A 25,416-nucleotide genomic window follows, 5' to 3' on the forward strand; every position below is an offset into this window, starting at 1 on the left:
TTTCCCCCATCCCCGCAGCGAGTCATTGTTCATCCCTCGCTTCGCCCTGCGTCCCCCCTCCTGCTCCCCAGCGCTGGAGCCACCCCACAGCTACCCCAGTGGGATTTCCTCGCTCGGGGCAGCACCGTGACCTCCCGCGGCACAGAAGAACACAGCGACCCGGAGTTTTTATTTTAAAGCTAAAATGAACATGAACCATGGCTGGTTCCTGCCTGATCTGTGCTAATTCTGGCTGCTTTGGTGTAGGGAAGACACCGAGCCTGGCGGCCGGTGCGTCGGCGCGGCAGCAGCATGGGCAGTGCTGGGGTGCGGAGCCGAAGGAGCGCGTGGGCAAGCGGGACGGCGTGCCAGGGGCGTGGGGCGGATGCCAGCCGCTCTCCTCTGCGCGAGCAAAGCCCTGCTGCTGGCCACCAAGAAGAAAGCCTTCCTTCAGGTGTAAAGCTGTGGGGGACATGTAAGCTCTGCCCTTTCCAGCTGTCCAGGAAGGACGGGGTTTTGAAACAACAGCTGCTCTCAAGACAACAAAGTCTCCCTGTTCTCTCTGATGAATTCACATGAAAATGCTTAAAACCAGACCCAGCCTTCCCCGCGGGCAGGGAGCGAATGGCATCTACAGGGCTCGAATGCAGCAAGCACGGCATTTCTGCAGCGGTCCGCGCCGGGGGAAGGCAGCGTCCTCGCTCTCCAGGGCAGGGCCTGGATGCCCGTTCATCAGCAAGCTCAATTCTTAAGTGTTTCAAGGCTAATTAATCCCTGCTGCAACATTCACACAAGGGCGGAGCAGAAACATCACGCAACGCAGGCGAGCTGGCACAACCCGGAGAGGAAAGCAAGCCGTCGGCGCCAGCCTGTACGCCGAAACCAGCTCACTTTACTGAAATTCTGCAGTAGCTATCCGAAAAATAAACACCGCACCTGAAATCCAAGACCTTCTGCATGGTCACTAGGTACTTTGTATATTTTCAGCAAATAGTTTGCAAATAAACATATCCCAGAACTAATCCTTCTGTGTCTTCCTTATAGCAAAGAGTCAGACGCACGCGTAGGAATTCGCTGCTTGAAAACACTGACACGAGTCTCTTTTCTTCACGCCTCTTTGGCCGCACAGCGATACTCCACCTTGCTTTTTTGAAGATTAGGCTTCAATTGCCCAAGATTTCAAAGACCTCAGCCTGCTGTTTGGCTTCCCTGAAAGAGGAGGAAAGTGCTGCTTTTTGGAGCCGGCGAGCGGTGAGAGAGCATTCAGGCTATCGAGTATAACTTCTCCCGCACATAATTCCAAAATAATCCAAGTGAGGTCAGTGAAATTACTTGGGTTTTCATCACTTTCCCCGAGACCAGAATTTCCTCCTCCCTCTATGAGCAAACAAATTATGAATATTTTCCAGCAGAACACCATGAATTGAAAAATACAGCAATTAAAAATAGTTCTAGTGACAGCTCCCTGACACTGGGGAAGAATGCTTTGAGGGAAAGAAAGCAGATATTTAGCATCGGCTGGCTGCCATTCAAACCTTTTCAGCTATTCAAATCCATGAAACGAAACCCAAAGAAATTATATCTGGATTTCAGTTTGAGACACATGATACTGAACAATACCGATTAGGACGTATGAGATGGGCGTCTTCTAGTGACAAAACTGGGGGAAAAACCCTTCCAACCTTCAGTTGTTCCAGTTTCCAGCCAAGTCTAAAACTCGATCGCTGCACGAGCGGTTTGCAAGGAGGAAAACTTGAGACGTAATTCTCAAAGACAGATGGGCATAGCTGTAAGAGAAAAGTGGGATCTTAGAGTAAATACAGTTTTTTCCCCCACCACAGAATTCAGTGAACAGAGCACGAGCAAAATCCAAATGACCCATCCAAGCTAAACTCTCCAGCAAAAAAATCTACCTTTGATCTCCAGGCTGAGCGCTTGGCCCTGGCGCGGCGGTGGCAAGCCTCCCATTGCCTCCGAGAGCCAGGACCGCATCCAGCCCCTTCCTAGGTAATCGTGTGTCAACATTTCCACAGCACGCCTGGCTGCCTGTCAGCCAGCTCGTTAGAAAATTCCTGCAGACTGACACTGACGTTTTAAGTTTTTATCCATTAGAAAAACACCCCCCCTGCCCCCAAGCCGGTTCAGAGTGCAAAGGTACGAGACCTGATCAAAACAGGGCTTTATCAAGAAATTTTCCCTTAAGAAAATGAACGCTAGAGGTCAATCTAACAACTCGTCCCGGAAATATATATCCCTGGAATAAAATATTACAGACTCCTTCCGTGTACTGTACACCTCCCTAACTACATCCAGATTCACTGGCTTGGCAACGCACGCTGCATCGAACAAGAGTTTCTTCTATTCCTTTGAATTTGTTCTTGTCTCGCTATACATCAGTATTTCCTCTTCTGGAGCTCGCCCATACGATCGCTGTCCCGATTCACGTGGCTCGCTAATGTATTTAACTACGCGTTTATGAAGCAAAAGGGGAAATTGGCACTTGCGTGTGTAAATACCGGAGGCCAAATGTGTCCCTGATGTAACTCCGCTGCCGCCGGTTGAGTTAGATTAAAGATGAGTGCAGAAACAGAGGAGCAGCCATCGCCGCGCAGATGAAAGCCTGCCTAACGCGGGATCTTGCGGCTCACGGATAAATCCATGATTTCAAAGAGGCAGCAGGGAGCCGGTGGAGAACTGGGCTGGGATGCGAGCGATGGGTTTGTGACTTCCAGCCTTCCAGTGTGATTCCCTTCCAGAGCATCTCCCGTCTACCAGCAGCGGGGTTGACTTCACTACATCACGCTTTCTTCGTCTCATCTTGCGTGCTCAGATTCTGGAGGACCTTGTGGCTACAAACTCGCACGGACTATTTATGCATAACACATAAATATGGTTTTGGGTGGGGGGTTTTTTCCTTTATCATTCTTAAAGGTTCTTCCTCCCTCTTCCCTGCCCTTATCAATAGAAATAAGATGTAGCCCTGCCAGCCTGCTTCAGCCTCCCCGTCGTTAACCTTCTCTAGCAAATCCCCAGCTCCCCTGGGATAAGGTTCCTGTCTCCGCCAGACTCGATGGAGATGCGGAAGGAGCGCAGGCTTTGCCGGCACGGAGGCTGCCTCCACTGGGGAAGCCAAGGGCGATCCAAGGCACAAAATGTCGAGTCAGATGAAAGCGCAGATGCAGCAAAGAGTGTGTTTAAGCACAAAATTTCTCCCAGGGAGTCACCGGGACCGCTCGTGTGCTTCACACTGAGCACATATGTGAGTGCTGTGCTGAACCCAGGCCAAAATGCAGTTCTTCTTTATGAATGCGGGCCAGATCCTGTAGCACGAGTAACGCCGATGAGTAACATTTATTCACACAAGTGGTCTCTGTGGAGAAGGGCTGCCAAGTTCTGGCCCTGTATGATTTTTTCTTTAGCAAGCAGCCAGAGCAGAGCTCCATATGACAACGCCAACTCCTCACTCAGCAGCTTGCCTGCTGCCAGCTCCTCGGTGGAAACGGCCCAGCGAGGCACAAATGTTCCAGCTCAACCTTCGTGTTACCATTACCTTTAAAAAACTGCCAGATAAATTCCTCAAAATTCTTCCAGGGAGTTTCTTCATGCTGTGGCTGCCTGTATGACCGTGGTGGTCCTGGCTGTGGTCACCAATCCTCTCCAGGGCAGCTGCTCTCCTGGGGCAGTGCCCGAGCCCTTCCTGGTGAAGGTGTCTCCCAGGGCATGTCCAAACGGTGTCCGTCCTTAGCACCGAGCTCCTCAGAGGCCTGGCACATCCCGAGGCTGCTCCAGAGGTGGTGGGCTAGCAGGAAAAACCTCTTACAATCCTCTTCAGCCAACCTGGCCCTAACATGGAGCTGAAGCTTGTGCAGGGACACGTCTCTGATAGTTCTTCCCTGTTGATGCCCACAGGAGAGATTTAGGAGTACGAGAGTGGTTGGGTACAGAGACAGATGCCTTGTGCCACCGCGCAGCTGTTGGGCATTGACATCCTTTCTCCAAAGCAGCCAAATTGGGCAGAGCTGAAGAGGAAACCCCCCTTCTCGTTGACCTCCCTTGAAGCTTGTCCCTAGAAGCTCTTGATGCCTCGCCTCTGTAGTTTTTCTTCTATCAAAACGCACAAGGGAAGACACAATCCATCAGCCACAGGTGCTGCCCTTCCCCAGTGCCACCAGTCATCCCCATCCACCCGGGAGTCAGTGCAGCCGAAGGCTGGGTGCACCCAGAGGCTCTTCCCAAGGGCTGACAGCAGCAACCAACCTCTTGCTACAGCAGAGACACGGTGCAGGGCCCCTGCCAGCCCCAGTGCCAGCCACACCAGCCACGAGGACCCTCCAGGCACTGCAGGGACCCTGCCTGTGCCCCCCGGCACCACAGGAGCCCCACAGCAAAGAGCAGCAACTGCCCACCTGGGCACCCGTACGCATCCCATGTTCTCTCCATCCTTCACCATGCCCTCTTCCAAGGGGCCACACATGCAATCACTGGCACAGATCTGTAGCAGGGGCTGACATTTTGCAAAGGTCTCCAAGGGCCGAGCAGAGCACTTAGGAGATGTCCCTGCCAGCAGCCGATGGGGAGCGTGGCCACCTCGCATCTCTCATGACCACCAGCTGCTCCCCACCACATCCAGCACAACCCTTGGTCTCATCACCCTTCTTGTAGGGTCTGGTCACACAGCAAAGCTGGGGGTGACACCAGAGGGGCAAAACCACAGCAATACCTAAAGTAAGGTGGGCTTAACCCAGCTGGGATTGGGCCCAAACCAAGGCTAGCGGCGAGCCCAGGTCACGCTTACGGAGCCTTTCAGCATCCCCGCAGCCTCAGCCCCGCCGTGGCGTGCGCAGTTGCTGCAAATCAATATGTGCATCTTCCCGGTAAATAATTGTGTCAGTGGGATGTTAATGGTGCACAGTGCTCGTGGTGTCAAGGCTTCTTTTCTTTTTGTCAACGAAGCAAAGTCATTCGTTTTCCTCCCCCTTCCCCAACGCACAAAATGCGCTCCAGACCCACCTCCTACAAGGAAATGAGAACCAGCCCCGGAGGATCACCCAGCAAGAAGCCTCTGTTCGGAGATCTGACGCCTCTTCAAAGACGGGCGAGCAAATGCGCTCCCACCTCCGCTGATTTATGAAGAACGGCTGCGTCACCGATGCAAGGGAAACGCTTAAACGCTACCAGAGGGAAGGGGAGCCGAGCGCTCGCTGCCTGCGCTGAATAACCCCTCCCTTTATTACAGTTTGTTTTCATATAATTAAATCTATATTGCCTTTCGAAGGAAAACAAACAACCTAGCGACTGCAGCACGTGCTGCTGGATTAGATACTCGCTAGCAAAATAAACACCGGCGTGCCACCGCCGGGACCGGCCGATGGCAGGCGGGACGTGCCAAGGGCGGCTCTTGGATTGCACATGGCAGCAGCCAGCCTGGGACCGCGTCCCCACCGGCGAGGGGATGGGGTGGAAAGCAGGTGGCTGGCCCGTGCCGGTGGGAAACGGCCAATATCGGCGCGGCGGGAGGCAGGAGCAACGCCAGAGCGCTGGCTGCTCCCAGAGCAGGCTGGGCAGCCAACCTGGCACCCGGGGAGAGGCAGGAGAAAGGCGCGATGGAGGGAGAGGCACAGCCCAGGAGCATCGTCTGAAGCTAAGCTGTGCTTCTCCTTGCTTTCTTTTTTCCCTCCTGTGCTGAGAAATTCTGGGCATAAATTTTTCTAAGTTGTATCTGTTTGGTTTTAATTTCTGCTGATGCCACAGTGTTATTTATGCACTTGAAATATAGTAGTAGGCACATGTATAGCGTTGCGTTCATGAAATACAGCCCGCTGCCTATAGTATTTATTGATCAGTGCAGTAAATAAATAATTCCAACAAGCACAACTCATCCAAATGAGCAGAGGACATGGCCGAAGGCTGCCCATCTGCCAGTGCCCCACGCACATCCCTTCCAGGGCTGCCAGAATCGCACCAGCAGCCCGGGGCTGACAGAACCACTCTGGAAATGCTCTTTTCCATCCAAAACAAAGCCAGAAGAGCCAGTGCAGCTCCCAGGTGGGTCCCAGTGGCAGCTGTGCCCTAGGCTGGCACAGGGCTCCCGGCCAGGATGGCCAGTGCTGTGGGGACATGGGATCCCTGTGCCCATCGTGGGATGCTCCCAGTCAACACCAGAAGGGCACTGGCAGACAAAAAGCAACTGCTTGACTGCATGGAGGGACTCGAGGGACACGTGGTCACACCAGGAGATGGACCCCTCAGCACCGTGTGCTCCAGGAGGCCACAGCTCTCTGCAAGGATCTGTTTTTTTGGTTTGATTTGACCACATTTGGGGAGCAGAGGAAGGCAGTACAGAACAGCCCCAGATACAAGCAGCTGTTTGATTAGCACAGTTAATGTCTGTGGAATTTATTCTGTGTTTGAATTCTTGCGCTTTTTCCAGGGAAAAGGCAACAGGGGACTCTGCACATTGCAGTCCCTGCAGATCTGTCTCTCAGCTGTCCCATGTATTTACCCAGAAGCCCCCCCTGTCCTGCAGCAAGAACAGAGACCCAGGAAAGCCAAGCACTAGGCGGGACAGATTTAGTGTTGCTACACTGGGACTCATTTTTCTCAGCCCAAAGGTGAGCCATCCTCAAGGACAGGAGCTTAACAAGCAAAGCAGGACGACCTGAACCAGATCTTGACCTGGTCTCAATCATGCAGCTGCGCTGCACCAAACCAGGCTGATTTATGCCAGCAAGAAGCCAATCTCTTAGGCTCGAATTCATGCCCAGCTCCTACTCCTACCAGCACTGCCAGAGCTGCCTGTCCCCGCCAGGCAGAGCTCACCCCGCTACCACCAGCTCTCCCAGCAGCTCAGGGACTGCCAGCAGCCCGGGGCAGAGCCGTGACACCAACGCTCAGACTCTGTGGGACACTCACAGCAAGACATTGTACCACCAACCTCAGCATCCTGCCTCATCAGCAGCCTTAAGAGTCGCAGGGTAAAACAGAGACCCTCAGGAGGGGATGTGCTGCAGCAGACGCTCCTCTGGGCTTCGCGTGGCTGCCCATCACTGCAGGACGCTGTGCGTCAAACACAGCCTGGTTCTAGAAGAGACCCTCAGCACTGCATGGCACATATGGGCCTGCCCCAACGGGCACTCGCAGGCATCGCCTCTTGGCTTTGCCACAAAAATATCACTTCCCAAAGGAGATAATCTTGCATCAAACCCATGCCTCAGCCGTGAAGCCAGTCTCAGAGATGGTCCCCAATCAGGGACCAGAGCAGCTTACAGGGGAGCTGTGCAAGCCTGTGGATCACAGGTGGGTTTTACGCTCAGGTCCCCTCGTGCCACCTGCCTGGGTGACGCTGCACACAGTGGCTGCAGCACGTTTGGTGGCATCTGCAGAGTCCCCAGATCCTCTGCTAACACAGGGGCCCGGCGCCTCGCAGCATCCCCCCGCTCTGCTGCCCGACGGGGCTGCTGCAGCGACATCTCCAGCCATGCTGCGAGCTCTGGCCGTGCTGATCCTGGTTCATCTCAGGGCAGCGTTTCCGAGCACAGCACAAAGGGTGCTTTCATCAGCTCTGCCGATTTTTACCTTGGGGCAAGTGCGGAACCCTGACGGCCTCTCACCAGGGGACAGCTCCTTCCAGTCTGGGGCAGGGACCGGCTGAAGCGGGTGAGCACAGTCTGAGACACCCTGGAAACCAAAGTAGGATCACAGAACCATTAAGGGTGGAAAAGACCTCTAAGATCAAGTCCAACCGTCACCCCAACACCCCCACACCTGCTGAACCATATCCCAAAATGCCACAGCTACACTTTTTTTGAACCCCTCCAGGGATGGTGACTCCATCACCTCCCTGGGCAGCCTTTCCCAATGCTTGACCGCTCTTTCAACAAGGAAATTTTTCCTAATATCCAATCTAAACGTCCCCTGACGCAACTTGATGCCCCAACTCCGGGCAGCATAAGCTGTTGAACAGCTCTGCCTCCAGCCAAGACCCCTCCTTTGCACATCAGGGCCTTTTGCCTTCCCAGGTTCCCCCAAACACGCTCTCTCACTCCACAGGCAGAGGGAGATGGCAGCAGACACCCACTGGCCCCATTTCCCGAGCCACCCTCGAGCTCAGCACCTGCCCTTTTCCACCACCAAGGAACCTTTCACAGCCCCGAGGAGCTGCGACATCTTCCACCTCCTGCAAAATCCCCCGGCTCACTTCCAGGGCTGACGGCACAAGTCCCCGCTGCCAGAGATGCCCCCACGCACCCGGCATCGGCGGGGTGGGGGGACCAGCACCCCAAATCCCACCGATACCAAGCAGAGACCCTTCACCTTGGCCCGCTCCCTGGGTAGGAGCCGGTTGCCAAGCTCAGACTTGGATCTAGCGATAGACTTTTGTGCTTTGGCTCACAGATCGCGAAAACAAGAGCTTTAATCATTGCTCGTTTTTATGCGCCAAGAGCCAAAATCGTCTTGTTAAATACAGTAAGTGATCAATGCTCGCAATAAGGAACATTTCAATGAGTGCTTGTGTGGGTAATTATTTCAGGCTTGCCTCTCAAGAAAAATTACGGAATGTGGAAATTGTTGTGAAGTCTCTCCGGACTTGGGGGGGGGGGTTGCTCTGGGCAGCGCTTCAGCCCGTGCCTACGTTTTGCTGCCTGGCTGAGCTCCGTCCCGCTCACCGGTCCCTGGGCACCGGGATCACCTCGCCGGCGAGCGGGCACACGATCACATCACCTCTCCCTCAGAGGGGTCTGCAGAACCCCAATACCCATCCTAACAGCAACAGGAGCCGGTGCTGTGCCAGCCTTCGGGTAAACCTGTCCTTCCCCTGCCTGAGCACAGCACGCCAGCACACATCCAGCCCAGAAAACGTTGATTTTATGTTCTTTTTTTCCACCCCCCCACTTCTGCATCCCTGATGGCAGCTGTGGATCTGCGCTTGGGAGCCCTGGCTGTGCCACAGCCCCAGCCCCAGGCAGGAGCCTTCTCCCAGCGCTTCCCTTCCAGCCATCTCTTAACATCGCACTATTGAAGTTGCCTTTCAGCTTTTATCATTATATTTTTTCCAAAGATAAAAGAGCGCTGTAGAAGCAGAGGGAGCCCCACCACTGACCACGCCGTTGGAGTTGGAAAGCCTCAAGCTGGGATCGCGGTGGCGAGGCCGGGGAGTGCAGAGGAAGAGGAGGATGGTGCTCAGCCATGCTGGCGCTCAGCCCCAGCCGAGATGAAGGGACCAGGAGAGCAGACTGCAGTGACGCTGCCTGCTCTGGGGGCCATTTTGCTGGAAAAAGGGGATTTTTTTCCCCTTTCTGAGAAAAACGCCCTCGGCCCGCTCACAGCTGGGTTTGCATCACCTCCTCCTCTGCCAGCGCAGCTCCTGGCGGAGACCTCGGCAGGAGGAGGGGAAGAGCCCTGGACGGGAGATGACTGTCAGCGTGCACTCATTTCCAGAGAAAGGTTTAGGGTTACAGCGAAACGCACAAAAGTGGCTTTTAAACACAGACAGCTCCGCACGCAGCGCGCTCCGCAGCGGGGTTTGGCACCCACAGATTTCCGCTGAGCCTGGAAACGCTGGGAAAGCCCAGCCCACGGGGGAGCGGAGGGAATAACCTCCATCTGCAAAGGCACTGCCTGCCCTCGGCGAGGACGGGCGACGCGGAATCCCCTGCCAGAAGTCAAACCCAAGGCCAGAGGCAGGGCTGGGAGCAGCACCGCAGCCACCCTCGCCCGTCGGAGCAGACCACCCCGCCAGTACCAGCTCCCTGCATTATTTACGGAGCGTCGCCATGTCGTGGTGTGACACTGATTCATGGGGCACTTCCCTCCCTCTCATTACACCAATAAATCCCCTGGCAAAGCGGGGATGGCACATCATGACATGCACCCATACCATCCCTGCAGCCAGCAGGCATCACAGAATGGTCGGGGTTGGCAGGGACCTCTGGGGGTCACCCAGCCCAACCCCCTGCCCAAGCAGGGTCACCCACAGCAGGCTGCACAGGACCTTGTCCAGGCGGGGCTGGAATATCTCCAGAGAAGGAGACTCCACAGCCTCCCTGGGCAGCCTGGGCCAGGGCTCCGGCACCCTCAGAGGGAAGAAGTTCTTCCTCGGGTTCAGCTGGAGCTTCCTCTGCTTCAGTTTGTGCCCATTGCCCCTTGTCCTGTCGCTGGGCACCACTGAACAGAGTCTGGCCCCGTCCTCCTGACCCCCACCCTGCAGATATTTATACACATTTCTAAGGTCCCCTCTCAGCCTTCTCTTCTCCAGGCTGAACAAGCCCAGCTCCCTCAGCCTCTCCTCATAGGAGAGATGCTCCAGTCCCCTCACCATCCTCGTAGCCCTGCGCTGGACTCTCTCCAGTATCTCCAAGAGGATTTTGTACAAGGCAATTTTAGCAGCAGCGTGCGGAATGGAGGAGGAAGAGGCTCCAGGAGGGTTTGGGTGAGCAGATGAAGCTTAAAAAGGCTGAACAAGCCCGTGAGCAATTTCAGCACAAACACCTCTGTGCAGGTTTACGTGCAAAGCAAAGTCTATCCCCAGCTGGCAGCTGGGCAAACGCTTTCACCCTGAAGCTCATTGCTGTGGATTTCTTGCACTGGGAGCAGTGGAGCAGAGCTCCCAGCTCCAGCAGATGCGTGGGTGCCCTGTGGTACCCAGCACCCCACCCTACACAGCGCAGGGCAGCGAGGTTTGCCCACATTGGCTGAGGCAGTGTTGACCCCTCCACCATACCCACCTTGCCAGACAGGAGCTTCTGTGCTCCAGGTGTAGGACCCGTCCCCAGACCTCCCTGCTGCCTGGCCACAGCCCCAGGGCTGGTTCCTGGCACCAACATCCACCCCAGCGCTGGATCCAGCACCCCCAATCCAGCATTTGTGTGCTGGGGGTGAGACCATGCCATCCCCTCCCAGCACCCAGGGACCCCATTGGCACGCTCCCCCCACGAACTGCCCTGGGTGCTGCAGAGTCTGCGTTAAAGGTACTTGGGTGCTGTGACCAGGTCAGAGAAACAGGTCAGAGAAACTGCTTCCCTGCCTCAGCCCTCTGGAGCGCAGAGGGCTCCCCATCCTCTCCACCCAGGCACGGTCCCATTTCTCAGCCCCATTTTTCGGAAGGCGTTGGGGTGGGGACCCATCACCGGCGCACGGAGCCAACAGGAAGGGAGCCATTCCCGAGGAGCATTGCTTCTAAACCACTCCAATATGGCAAGGCAATGTTAACCAGCTGGGAAAACACTTTAAAGACCCTTAATTAAAGGCTGGCTGTTGCACAAGCCCCTTTCCCATCCCCACCAGAAGCATTTCCCAGTTTCCCGGCCTCTCCCCCGCTGCCCTCCATCCCTCGCACTTTCTTTCCCGCTGGCATCTGCCTGCAGCGTGCTGTGGCTGCTGTGCGGTGCGACCAGCCCCTGCCGTCAGATGGAAGCCTGCACTCATAGCAAAAGGGGAAAGAGAAAAAAAGTGAAAAACAGAATCACAGAACGGCAGGGGTTGGCAGGGCCCTCTGTGGGTCACCCAGCCCAACCCCCTGCCCAAGCAGGGTCACCCAGAGCAGGCTGCACAGCACCGCGGCCAGGCGGGGCTGGAATATCTCCAGAGAAGGAGACTCCACAGCCTCCCTGGGCAGCCTGGGCCAGGGCTCCGTCACCCTCAGAGGGAAGAAGTTCTTCCTCGGGTTCAGCTGGAGCTTCCTCTGCTTCAGTTTGTGCCCATTGCCCGTTGCCCCTGTCCTGTCGCTGGGCACCACTGGAAAGAGTCTGGCCCCGTCCTCCTGACCCCCACCCTGCAGATATTTAGAGGCATTTCGAAGGTCCCCTCTCAGCCTTCTCTTCTCCAGGCTGAACAAGCCCAGCTCCCTCAGCCTCTCCTCGTAGGAGAGATGCTCCAGTCCCCTCCTCATCCTCGTAGCCCTCCGCTGGACTCTCTCCAGTAGCTCCTCATCTTTCTTGAACTGGGGAGCCCAGAACTGGACAGAGTAAAAATCCTCTCCCTGTTGACTTTCAGGCATGGTTGGAGGCAGCAGCTGCCTGCGTGGATGCCAGCGCCGGGGCAAAGCTGGCATGGCCACACCAGCCTGCTCCTGCCTGGGCACTGGGAGCAGCAGCTTCATCGCCTGGCCGCGGTCTGTGGCACGCCTTGCCAGCCACTGTCAATCGGGAGAAACGGGGCTGAACCGGACCCTCCAGCACCATCGCTCACCTCGAACATTGGCCCTCATGTGATGCTGCGGCATCATTCGGTGCCCCAGTATGAGGGTTGGACTAGATGACCCACAGAGGTCCCTTCCAACCCCTACCATTGTGTGATTCTGTGAGCCAGCCCCAAAGGCACCAGCCTTCCTCCTCCTCCTCTTCCTCCTCCTGCCCGCTTCGCGTGTCTGCGGCCCCCAGGGCAGGAGCAGCGATGGCAGTGCCCCGTCCCCTGCGTGTCCCTCTACCCCACACCCATGGGAAGCAACGTGGGGTACACAATTAAAGCCTGGGCTTTGCCTCCCGCCAGAGGAAATCTTGCCAGAAAGGCACCAATTTATTCTTTCTATTGATATAAATTGGTTAATTACACGAGGCAACACGCTGCTGTTTCTAATCAAAATAAAAAAAAAATATAAATCAGAGCTGTCGCGTTAGCCGAGGGAAGCGCTCAGCCTGTGCGAGGGTGCACAGCCCGACGGGCGGCTCTGCCAGGGTCCGACCCCTCGCACCACCACGACCTCAGCCCTCGCAGTGGGACGGAGGATGCTGCAAGTGAAGGAGATGTTCTGACCATTCCCGACCGCGTCTGTCATGAATCCCACGCGCCACATTCCCTCCGCGAGCCCCCGCAGCGGGGTGGAGACGGCCCCGAGCACCCAGCACCAACAGGGCGAGCAGAGCATTTCAAAATGCCCCTGCAATTAAATCAACATTGCACAGGAGGAGACTGAGACCAGCACCCCTCCTCCTTCGGAAACCGCGCGGGCAAGGTTTCCAATCTGGACAGAGGAGCAGCCCGCACTTTCGAAATGGCTCGGAGTAGTTTTTTTTGCACCAAAAAATGCAAACAAACTTCGCAGAGATGGTTTCCTCCCAGCAGCAGCACCACTCGCATCTCTTCCACATTTGCTCGCAGGAGCTGTGGGGTTGGTGGCAGAAGAGGGGACGGGGCTGGGGGAGCTGACCCTCCCCTGTGGCAGGACCCCCGGGGACACCCCGGCAGCAGGGACACACCAGCCCCGTGCCCTGTCCTGCTTCAGACAGGCGCTTACTCCAGCAGGTTAAATAAATAAATTGATTAATTATTTCATTAAGCAACTGCAATTTGCCTAAAAACATCTCACAGCGTGCTGCCGGGCTTCCAGGAGCGCTGAGCACGCGGGCTGTGCTCATCTCACCCCAGCTCCAGTTAAACCAGTAAATAACCTCACCCAGCACCAGGGCACAGACAAACCACAGCAGCCCAGCTCGCTCCCGGATTAGATGCAACCACCACGTACTCCGTTTTCCTCGTTACGTCCGCGTACACCGGAGCTGCCTGCACCTGATGGAGCTCATTTGTGCCCACACACGGGGTCCAGCCCATGCTGTGCACGGCTTGGAAGCCACTGCTGGGCGCCTGGTTGCAATCACAGCGGCCTCTCCCTCCGCGTGGGCATTTTCTTGTTTACTGGGGAATATGGAGTGAGTTTATCCTGATTATTGGGATTATGTCAAGACCGAAAGCAGAGAAGCCAGCAGAGCTCGAGGTGCCAGAGGGCTTTGGAGGAAGGCAGGACACTGTGAGGGTCCCTCCCCGGGGCTCTCCTCTGTGCCGGCCGGGAAGGGAGGTCATCACGGTGCGTCCTGCGGCGAGAAGCATCATGGCCCCGGACACCCTCGAGCACGGGTCGAGGCAGGGGTCTGCAGGTGATGCTGCCCACACCGCAGCTCGTTTCACCAGGAAGCACGGCCGTGACCTGCAGGGACAGCCCAGCCCTGCGCGGTGCCCACTCCCACAGAGCTGCTGGGCCCCCATCACGCACCAGAGCGGCACCAGTGACCCCAGGGTGAGCACTCAAACGCTGGGGGACATGTGGGACCACACCATGGGACAGACAAAGCCCCTCCTGGAGACCCCACACACAAACACTGGGAACTCCAGCACGTACCAGCACCCACAGAGCACTGCCATGGGCAGCCCCGCTCCTGCACCCCCAAACACTGCGCTTCCCCTGCAGCCCCCCAGCAGCACCAAGGCTGCCTGACCTCCCCCAGCACCAGCAGCACCCCCTCACCGGCCAGATCCTGCTCCTCGAGCTGGGACAGCCCTCTGCTCCCTCCACAGCCAGGGCGGGTGCTGTGGGGAGGGTCCTGATCCCCCACCCCACATTTATAGCCCACGAGCCCCACCTGGGGAAGGGGGTGTGGGGCCGGCATGGCTTCATGAACTGCAGCAGGCAGGGAATGGGGATAGATGGGGTGTCTGCGGGGAGAAGCGTGGCTTTCCCTGTTACAGGTTATGAACCATTCCCAGGACACGTTGAGATCACAGAATCCCAGAATCCCAGCGTGGCAGGGGTTGGCAGGGCCCTCTGTGGGTCACCCAGCCCAACCCCCTGCCCAAGCAGGGTCACCCACAGCAGGCTGCACAGCACCGTGTCCAGGCGGGGCTGGAATATCTCCAGAGAAGGAGACTCCACAGCCTCCCTGGGCAGCCTGGGCCAGGGCTCCGGCACCCTCAGAGGGAAGAAGTTCTTCCTCGGGTTCAGCTGGAGCTTCCTCTGCTCCAGTTTGTGCCCGGTGCCCCTTGTCCTGTCGCTGGGCACCACTGGAAAGAGTCTGGCCCCGTCCTCCTGACACCCACCCTGCAGATATTTAGAGGCATTTCGAAGGTCCCCTCTCAGCCTTCTCTTCTCCAGGCTGAACAAGCCCAGCTCCCTCAGCCTCTCCTCGGAGGAGAGATGCTCCAGTCCCCTCATCATCCTCGTAGCCCTGCGCTGGACTCTCTGCAGTAGCTCCTCATCTTTCTTGAACTGGGGAGCCCAGCACTGGACCCAGCACTGCAGATGGGGCCTCACTGGGGCAGAGCAGAGGGGGAGGAGAACCTCCCTCACCCTGCTGCCCACACTCCTCTGGATGCACCCCAGGAGATGAAAAGTGTAATTGCAAATCAGCCCTGCTGCTCACCTCCAGACCTATGCAAAGGCAAGGACGTTGTAATTTCTTCCTTTCGGGACTTCCCCCCCCCACACTCCTATTTTTGTTCTTTCCTTTCTGTCCTCCTAAATTTGGTACAAAAGAAAAAGGAGTAAATCAAAACTTTGGAAAGCTCTCGCAACCCCGCTCTTCCTGGCTTACGCAGCGTTTGGGACGGAGGGGGAGGCCCAGGGCCAAGGAACCACAACGCTTTGGATAGCTGGATTTTCAAAACAAAAATGGGGTTCGAAATGGAAACTTTGGCTAACCGAGACAGGGATGAAAACTTCATTTCATGCTTGGCAGCAAAGCTGGCTCTCCATCACCCGCTCGCGCTGGCACTTCCCCCGTTTAGCCTGGTGTCCCAAAGGCGTTGCTGCAGCTCCGGCAGTGCCAGGGATCTTTCCATCGTCCTCTGGGCAAGCAGACGCGGCCACGCCGCTGCCCAGACACTTTCAGGAGCTCACTCCAAAATGCTTCCCCGCGGAAGCACCAGCCGGGTGCCGGCCTGGGTTTTCAAGCCCATTCTCCCAGCACCTGGGGGAAAACATCACCTTCCAGGTTTCTGGATTTTTAGCAAGCTGAGATAGGTATGACAAGGGGAAAAGTCATCAAAGCAGCCATGTGGGACTCCTTCCCCTCCCCAGCGTCACTCAACGGCAGGTCCGCAGAAGACAGCAGCACAGCTCGGCATCATCTTTTCATCACTTTATTTCCAGAGGTCTCATGCAGAAAGATACAGCAGCGCTGCCTGTCCCTGAGCCTCTGCGGGAGTTGTCGGGGGGCATTTCCCAACAATTCCTGACCCCAGCAGCACATCCCCACGCAGGGACCGCGGCGTGCCAGGGGCAGGGGTCAGAGCCCCCCGTCCCCAGCAGTGCCGCGCCCGGGCAGCATCGCGGGGTCACAGAATCACAGAATCACAGAATAGTAGGGGTTGGAAGGGACCTCTGTGGGTCACCCAGCCCAACCCCCTGCCCAAGCAGGGTCACCCAGAGCAGGCTGCACAGGATCTTGCCCAGGCGGGTCTTGAATATCTCCAGAGAAGGAGACTCCACAGCCTCCCTGGGCAGCCTGTTCCAGTGCTCCGTCACCCTCAGAGGGAAGAAGTTCTTCCTCGGGTTCAGACGGAACTTCCTGTGCCTCAGTTTGTGCCCATTGCCCCTTGTCCTGTCACTGGGCACCACTGAAAAGAGCTTGGCCCCATCATCCTGACACCCACCCTGAAGATATTTGTAGGCATTTATAAGGTCCCCTCGCAGCCTTCTCTTCTTCAGGCTGAACAAGCCCAGTTCCCTCAACCTCTCCTCGTAGGAGAGATGCTCCAGTCCCCTCACCATCCTTGTAGCCCTGCGCTGGGCTCTCTCCAGTAGCTCTTCACCTTTCTTGAACTGGGGAGCCCAGCACTGGACACAGTACTCCAGATGAGGCCTCACCAGGGCAGTGTAGAGGGGAAGGAGAACCTCCCTCGACCTGCTGGCCACACTCTTCTTGATGCACCCCAGGATCCCATTGGCTTTCTTGGCACCCAGGGCACACTGCTGGCTCATGGTTAACCTGTCGTCCACCAGGACACCCAGGTCCCTCTCCGCAGAGCTGCTCTCCAGCAGGTCCACCCCAAGCCTGTACTGGTGCATGAGGTTGTTCCTCCCCAGGTGCAGGACCCTGCACTTGCCCTTGTTGAACCTCATCAGGTTCCTCTCTGCCCAGCTTTCCAGCCTATCCAGGTCACGCTGAATGGCAGCACAGTCTTCTGGTGTATCTACCACACCTCCCAGTTTGGTGTCATCAGCAAACTTGCTGAGCCCCCCAGCAGCCCCTGCCCGAGCCCAGCCAGTCCACAGCCTGATACCGATGATTACCAAAGACACCACAAAGGGGGTTTGAGCTTAGATTTCCCTAAGACCCCCCTGTTTGTCACCAGGGAAAGAGCTCCCAAATAAGCTCCACCAAAGCACCTACAATAAGGAGGCAAAGCTTCTGCAGCAGCTCTTGGGGACACGGCGCAAGAGCCCGCGCCAAGGTGCGAGCTGACACCTTCAGAAAATCAGCTGCTGATTTTTCTTAAACCTCCTTTTTTATTTAAGGGGTGAGGCAATGGTGGCAAAGGCGGTTTCTCGCCTGGATAAAGAGGAGGAACCCATGTTGCATTAGGACATGGTGGGATCCCCATCCTGCCGGTGACGGGAACCCACCCGACGCCGGGGAACGGACCGTCGCGGTGCAGAACTGTGCGGTGAGCCCGCTGAATTTCAGGCGGTCGCTGCCGGGGCGATGCCCGCCGTTCCCACGCCCCAGCCCTTCCCTCGCACCCCGACTCGCTTCTCGGGATGAAACCCTGACGGCGCCGGGCGGACGCACCCCACGGGACAGCGCGAGCGGGACCGGGCGCTGCGTCCCCATGTGCTGCAGGTGACCGGAGAGTGATGCAGCACACATCCCAGAATCCCAGGATCCCAGGATCCCAGCATGGCAGGGGTTGGCAGGGCCCTCTGTGGGTCACCCAGCCCAACCCCCTGCCCAAGCAGGGTCACCCACAGCAGGCTGCACAGGACCTCATCTAGGTGGGCTTTGAATATCTCCAGAGAAGGAGACTTCACAACCTCTCTGGGCAGCCTGGGCCAGGGCTCCGGCACCCTCAGAGGGAAGAAGTTCTTCCTCGGGTTCAGCTGGAGCTTCCTCTGCTTCAGTTTGTGCCCGTTGCCCCTTGTCCTGTCGCTGGGCACCATTGGAAAGAGTCTGTCCCCGTCCTCCTGACCCCCACCCTGCAGATATTTGAAGCATATATTAGGTCCCCTAATTAGTTCCCAGCAGAGCCACCGGCCCAGCCGCTGTCCCGCGCCGGGCAGCTTCGGCTGGAAGAGCATCGCTCCGCCGGGGCTCCTGAAAGCCACAGGAACGCCCCAACCCGTGGTGGACATCGGCCTGTGCTTGCGCTCCGAGCGAGAGCCGGGGGATTTCTTCCTACCCAAAGCTGCTTTTCTTGTCTTGATCTAATGAAGTGCAGCCTTCACCTGGACAGACCCCGGAGTGGCTCCTCTCGGAGGCAATGAATACAAATACTTGACCTCGGGAGCTGCGGGGCAGCAATTAGTTTAAGCAGGGGGTTTGTGTAACACTTCAAAAGTCTTAATCCGTGCGGTCAGCCCTGGCACGGGATTTGCCAGAACCTATTGAGGAGTCTTAATGAGTCTGCAAAGCAAGCTTTCAATACATTTTGGGTCGCTTCAGATGCTCTAAATGGCATAGTCTATATGGTATTGTGCGGCTTTAGAAAGGCCCGGGCTCTAAAAAAGTACGGCTCCCTTTCACAGGGCAGACAGAAACCATCTTTCGAGCCGGGACCCTCAACGTTTTGCATATCAATATGGCTGGGGCTGAATGCAGTCACTCAGCTGAGAAATAGGATCACTATCAGCGTTTCCAGGCTTTCACAGGCACTTGGGAAACTTTAAAGCCCTTGGTGGAGAATAATTTGGTCGAATGTCGTGGCTGGAAACAAAACCTAAACAAGCAGAGCGCAGTCCATCACGGGGAGCTGCCAGCGAGGCGGACAAGGGGCTCCAGCCGCTCCGACATCCAGCCCCAGCGGGGCGGTGGCCGGGGCATGGGCGGTCCCGGGGGACCCCGCACCAGGCACGGGGTGCTGAGCCCAGCCGGGCACCGGCCGCATCGCTCCGAGGGCGCTGGGATTTTAACCAGCAGAAACCCAGGCCAGGCTTCATCTCTTCTTACCATTCTTTTACAACATCCCAGTTTCTTAACGCCGGCCACGAAGCCCCCAGGTCCTGGCACCACACCGGTGGCACTGGCATCTGTCCCCGGCGCTGCTCGGCATGGACGGACACCGCGACGCCCAGACACCGCGACGCCCCGCTCCCCGCGCAGAAACACGCAACTGTCCGCGTTCAACCCCGACGTCACGTTCAGCCCGGCACCGCACACGGCGCTTCTCCCAGAGCCACGGGGCTGAACAGGGCAAAGGCGCTCAACCTCCGCTACAGCCCGGAGCATCGGTACGGAAAACACGCGTCACCTCTGAGAGGGACACAGCAGGTGCCAGAGGTTGGGACAAAATCACAGAATCCCAGGATCCCAGCATGGCAGGGGTTGGAAGGGACCTCTGTGGGTCACCCAGCCCAACCCCCTGCCCAAGCAGGGTCACCCACAGCAGGCTGCACAGCACCGCGTCCAGGCGGGGCTGGAATATCTCCAGAGAAGGAGACTCCACAGCCTCCCTGGGCAGCCTGGGCCAGGGCTCCGTCACCCTCAGAGGGAAGAAGTTCTTCCTCGGGTTCAGCTGGAGCTTCCTCTGCTTCAGTTTGTGCCCGTTGCCCCTTGTCCTGTCGCTGGGCACCACTGAACAGAGTCTGGCCCCATCCTCCTGACACCCACACTGCAGATACAGGAGCAGGGAGAGCTGTGCGGGGCAAAGCACGACGTGCTGGTGTCAAACCACGCCGGAGCTGGTGGGAAAGGGGCCGGTGCCCGGCGTGCATCCCAGGAGAAGCGGTACCTGCTGCCTCCATCGCCCCTGGAGAGCGGCAGCGCGGAGGGGAGGCAACGGCTCACCCGGCCGGGCAGCTTCGGGATGCGGCAGGATGGAAGAAACCCCAGCCAAAGCATATTTGCAAACAATGCGGGGCCTGAGGGCCCTTGAAAACACATAATTAGCTCATTAAAGAGACAAATGCAAGTCACTAATAAGATATTAGAGGTTAATTAAATGTTTCCCTCCCATCTTTAATTAAGGGAAAACTAGTTAATTCAGATTCAGCTAATTTCTGCAGCCTCCCATGATGGCCCTCTATGTTGGACCAGGCTGCCCAGGGAGGTCGTGGTGTCCCCATCCCTGGAGGGGTTCAAAAACCATGTAGAGGTGGCACTTTAGGACATGGTTTAGCAGGCGTGGGGGTGATGGGTAGATGGTTGGACTTGGTGATCTTAGAGGTCTTTTCCAACCTGAATGATTCCATGATTCTATTTGAAAATCTGCTGAGATTGTTGGACTGAAGGGTCCGAGTTTGGGGCTTTTGGTTGCTCTGCTTGCGTGAATCTGGGGGGAGCAGGGGCTTCCAGCCTGAGGGTCAGGAACACCCCGCTTTCTCCTCTGGGTTACTCCAAGAACACACGAAGGCAGGCGACGCACAGCTCCCTCTCCCTAACCCCAGACCTGGCCTTTATTCAAAACTACCGCCATTAATTGTTTTTCTTAACGAGGAAATTCCTGCAGACTGTTTGCAGGCTGCGAAACATCCCCCCACGCTCGGGGTCTGCTGCTCGGCCGGCCTCACCCGCCGCCCCCCGGCAGCCGCTGCCCAGGCTCAGCACCGCAATTTGCTTTTCCAAAACACCCCTGGCCACACGTCCCGGACGCCAGCCGGTTTCCAAAGCGTTTATCGTGGGTGGCAGAGCCTTTGTCCCCACGCACACCCACCCACACGCTCCCACTCGCCACCCAGAACGGTCACAGTTAATATAGATTAGCAAGATTTATATGGAAGAATATTTAATCTGGTCAGGGAGGGGAGAGGGGTCATCTGGGGGGGTTATTTCTTAAATATTTCTCTCTACTCCAGAAGGGTCCGTTTCTCGCTGGAAAAGGTCCGATATAAATTAGAACGAAGGGGGGAGGTCGCTGGCGGGGTGGCCACGGGCATCCCTGGACCGCGGCAGCCGCGACCGTCCCAGGACCGCAGCCCTGGCTCCGCGCACGGCCGGGCAGAGCGGGTCCCAGCGCGGCGGCGTGCCCCAGGGATGGCTCAGTCCCACCCGAAGTCCTGCCCTGTCATCTGATAAAACTTCATGTTGAAGGGTCTGTAAAACTCCCGCAGGCGCTGGACCACCTGCCCGTCGATCTTGGGGTGCGGCCGCCCCTTGGATTTCCCCAGGCAGCGGGGCTTGCCGCCGCCCTCCGGCTTCTTCAGGCAGGGAAAGCCCTTGGTCTCATTAAAATAAAAATGTTTGTCCGTCACCACCCTCTTGAGACCCAGAAAGTCCTGGACGCGGCCCATCTCCCCGGCCGGGTCGCTGACGAGCCTCTCCCCGCTGACGAAGAGGAATTTGGAGAGGGGGAAGTACTGCAGCCAGTTGTCCAGGTGCTTGGCGTAGATCCCGATCCTCACCGCGCTCCAGCTCGTGTCAATCAGTCCCGTGCTGACGTTTTTGAAGGCCAAAGCCTGGAAGCTGGGGATGGTGGGGTTTTTGGAGAGCGTCTGCGTGTAGTCCGAGATGGCGCGGGTGACGGGGTTGCGCACCACCACGATCAGCTTCGTGTCCCGAGACATGTTGTAGATGCGCCGCGGAGCCTCCTTGGTGACGAAGTAGCTGGGGGTCTTCTCCATCGTGATCTGCCCCTCCAGCGTCCGCGGCATCAGGCTTCTGCGGAGAGACAGGGACACGGTCAGGGCTCGAGGCACGGCTCCTCGATCCAACGCCGCAGCGGGGATGAGCCGGAGCGAACCCCAAAACTCGGCCAGAGATGCTCAGTGGCTCCCCAGCCACAACCACCTCTCTCCCTCGTCACACCCGACCGGTCCCCTCGTCTTCAAGAGCCCTCCTAGGAGCCCCTCTGCCCGGTCTCCCCGCTCAGCCTCCCCTGCTATGTTCTATATTCTCCCCTGCTATGTTCTATATTCTCCCCTTCTACGTTCTATATTCTCCCCTTCTATCATAGAGTTAAAAAAAAGAGGAAAATTCTATGATTCTATGATAAATCTCATCCCATGGGGCTGAGCCCAAGCGTGGCTGGGGATGGAGATGCCCACCTTCCTCCGCCTCCAGACAGCAAGCAGTTAAGGCCAGAAAAAGACTGTTTCCTTTCATTTTTTAATTAAAAAAAGGGCAGAAAACCTCTCTGGGACCCAGCCATTGTGCTGTGCAAAATTCACTGCCCTGATTGTTCCCTTGGGCACTTTAATGAGGCCTTAATTGCCGGAGAAATTACCCAGGCATGTCACCCCAGGAGGAGAGCCAGGGGCTGCAGAGCGGGACCCCCAGTGCCACCAGCGTGGGCACCTGCCCCGAGCCCCCCATGTCTCCCTCTTCCCAGGGCTGGACACATCCCCTCTCTGTGTCCCACCTGCTGAAGAGGGGACTTGGCTTCTCCGACAGCATGGCCCCCAGCCCGGGGTCCCCGCGGGCACGGCCGCAGCGCGGCTCCCCGCCACGCAATGCCACCCCGAGCTTCTGCTGCTCCCCCAGACAACGCCAACGGGCTGGGGGACCCGCAGCTCCCGTGCTGCGTCCCACCACCACCCCACCAGCTCATCCCATGGCACCCCGTGCGGGAACCACCGCCCGCGAACCCCACGGGGACGCGGAGGTGGAGCTCGCTCTTCGTGGGGCTCAGCTGGGGTTGAAGCAGCTTCATCTCCTCCGTGCTGCCCCACGCCAGGGTCCCCATCCCCTCCGTCGTGCTCGGGGTGACACGCACGCTCCCCCTCCCCGGCCACGTCAAACAGAGGAGTCTCCTGCTGAAAGCCCCGGGCTGGAAGCTCATTCTGCTCGGAGCACGGCAGCGTTTGCTCCGGTGCGAGGGGCTCAGCCCAGTATGGCTTCACACTTTGGCTTCACGCTTTGGGGAATGACCAAGCTGCTTCCATAGCTCCTCCGAAATCAAAGTGGCACAGCTGCACACACAGAAACGCACGTAATGGCCACACAGAAGCAGCACGTCCTTTGCTCCCACCCAGGACTCTCCCGAGCAGATGGCAGAGCGCTCAACGCAGCAGGCGAGCGCCGGTTTGCAACGGGAAACTGAGGCACCAAGCGACGACGCGTCGTGTGTCGGAGCTGCTGTGTCGATGCCGACATCCCTCCAGCTGACAAGCAGCCACCATCCCGACACGAAATCCCTTCTGAGGGTCAGCAGACGCATGGGGATCCAGCCCGAGCCGCTCCGCACCCAGAGACACCCCAGGACAAGCCCAAGGGTTTAGGAAGGCTCTTGGAAAAAGCACCAATACCCAAATATTAACTGTGACAAGGGACAAAATACAGCAAAAAAAATCACAGAATCCCAGCATGGCAGGGGTTGGAAGGGACCTCTGTGGTCACCCAGCCCAACCCCCTGCCCAAGCAGGGTCACCCAGAGCAGGCTGCACAGCACCGCGGCCAGGCGGGGCTGGAATATCTCCAGAGAAGGAGACTCCACAGCCTCCCTGGGCAGCCTGGGCCAGGGCTCCGTCACCCTCAGAGGGAAGAAGTTCTTCCTCGGGTTCAGCTGGAGCTTCCTCTGCTTCAGTTTGTGCCCGTTGCCCCTTGTCCTGGCGCTGGGCACCACTGGAAAGAGTCTGGCCCCGTCCTCCTGACCCCCACCCTGCAGATATTTAGAGGCATTTCTAAGGTCCCCTCTCAGCCTTCTCTTCTCCAGGCTGAACAAGCCCAGCTCCCTCAGCCTCTCCTCGGAGGAGAGATGCTCCAGTCCCCTCCTCATCCTCGTAGCCCTCCGCTGGACTCTCTCCAGTAGCTCCTCATCTTTCTTGAACTGGGGCGCCCAGCACTGGACCCAGCACTGCAGATGGGGCCTCCCCAAGGCAGAGCAGAGGGGGAGGAGAACCTCCCTCGCCCTGCTGCCCACACTCCTCCTCATGCACCCCAGGATCCCATTGGCCTTCTTGGCAGCCAGGGCACGCTGCTGGCTCATGGTCACCCTGTCGTCCCCCAGCACTCCCAGTCCCTCTCTGCAGAGCTGCTCTCCAGCAGCTCAGCCCCAGCCTGTACTGGTGCCTGGGGTTGTTCCTCCCCAGGTGCAGGACCCTGCCCTTGCCCTTGTTGAACCTCACCAGGTTCCTCTCTGCCCAGCTCTCCAGCCTGCCCAGGTCACGCTGGATGGCAGCACAGCCTGCCGGTGTGTCCAGTCGAGTCTGACCGAGACGCTTCTCTTCACCAAAAGGAGCAAGTTGGGACCGGACAGACTCCTTCCTCACAAGGACTTCCCATTTTTCTGGAACTTGGAAGAATTCTGGTTTTAAAACTTGAGGTTTCCCTTGGGGCTGCTCCACCCCACGTCCCCTGGGGCTGGAGAGGAGAGGACCTTCCCCGCCAGCCCCCATCTCCTCCCGCACCCGCGCAGGGACGGGTGTCCTTGACGCCCCTTGTCCGAGGCCGAGCCGACCCGCGCCAGGGCAGGGCGAGCTCCAAACCCCTGCTCGGGGGATCCCTCGGGAACGCTGGCGGAGCGGGAGGATGAGGATGGAGCTTCCCACCGGGCTGCGGCTGGGCCGGCTCTCGCAGCGGCACTTTGGGGCAGGACGGGGTGTTTTGGGGATCCCCGTCCCGCTGCTCGGAGCGCCGGACATCTGTTCCTTACGTCATGGGAAAAGGCTGGAGGTTTGGGGTTTTATTTTTTCCCCCTGGACGCAGGAAAGAACACTTTATTAAAAGCATTTGTGAGCTGGGGCCCACACAACTTCCTCCCCCAAACAACAGGCAAAAGCCACTTGTAGCTTTTTTTTTTCCCCCCCTTTTTATTTTCTGGACAGTGCCAGCGTTTTCAGAGCCACTTCTCGTCCCCAGTGTCACCACCCAGCAGCCCAGCCCGGTGCCCGGGCAGGTGGGTGCCCTTTGGGGGTCCTGGCGCAGCGATGAGCGGCTTCCCCAACCTTCTCAGCACCTTTTCCCCCTCCTCACCCCAAATAACCGTGCTCACCGGAGCGGCTGACGGCCGGGATCCCGTCCCAAAGCAGGATCAGGCCTTTCCAGCCCCATGCCCCGTCCCCTCCCTGCGACGCTCGCCCGGAGCCACGCCAAAACCAAGAGCCCACCCGGGAAGGCGGCTGCTGGGGCTCCCCCCGCACGCCCACCCAGCCACGCGTCCGGAGCTCCGCTGACGGTCAGAGAGCTGCCACCGGCTTTGCCAGGTCGCCTCACGCAGCTTCTCCGGGCGACTCGGTGAGGCATTTCTGCCGTGATCCCCAGGATTTCTGCACAGCAGAACGGCTCCTTCGCTGCCCACCCGCCCAAGACCACCCCTCAGCAAACACGGGCACAAGACCTCAAACACTCCCTCTCCTCAACGCGCAAGAAAACGTTATCAAACGGCAGACACGGGGGACGACGCGATCGGCGAGCGCGGGGAGCTCACGGTGAACCACGACGCTGCTTTTCCCAGCAGGTGCTCCAGGACCCCCAGGACCCCCTCACCACCGGCAGCCCAGGAGACCTGCGCCCAGCACCTTCCCCGCACTCCTCCTGCTGACCAAGGGCTCCTCAGCACACAGGGGCAGCACCAACGTTAATTAAAGCCAACTGCACCGTCCTAGGCTTGATTAAAATTTAATTAAAATAGAATTTTTTT

General features: G+C 57.8%; 1 protein-coding gene and 1 long non-coding RNA gene across 2 annotated transcripts in view; both read right to left on the reverse strand.

Moving 5' to 3' along the window:
* Positions 1–128: 128 nt before the first annotated feature.
* On the reverse strand, positions 129–1,951 carry LOC142363174 (uncharacterized). Its single transcript, XR_012765555.1, has 3 exons — positions 1,893–1,951; positions 1,662–1,766; positions 129–1,188 (listed from the first exon to the last, which is right to left on the reverse strand). It is a non-coding gene; the product is annotated as an uncharacterized LOC142363174 (long non-coding RNA).
* Positions 1,952–20,644: 18,693 nt separating this feature from the next.
* Positions 20,645–25,416, reverse strand: part of HS3ST6 (heparan sulfate-glucosamine 3-sulfotransferase 6) — a 44,138-nt gene continuing 39,366 nt past the window's right edge. Inside the window, exon 2 of the mRNA XM_075436545.1 lies at positions 20,645–21,497. Coding sequence (XP_075292660.1) covers positions 20,879–21,497 — 619 coding nt within the window. The 3' untranslated portion in view covers positions 20,645–20,878. The remainder of the gene's footprint in view (positions 21,498–25,416) is intronic.

The sequence above is a fragment of the Opisthocomus hoazin genome, chromosome 15, assembly GCF_030867145.1.
Source record: "Opisthocomus hoazin isolate bOpiHoa1 chromosome 15, bOpiHoa1.hap1, whole genome shotgun sequence".
NCBI lineage: Eukaryota > Metazoa > Chordata > Aves > Opisthocomiformes > Opisthocomidae > Opisthocomus > Opisthocomus hoazin.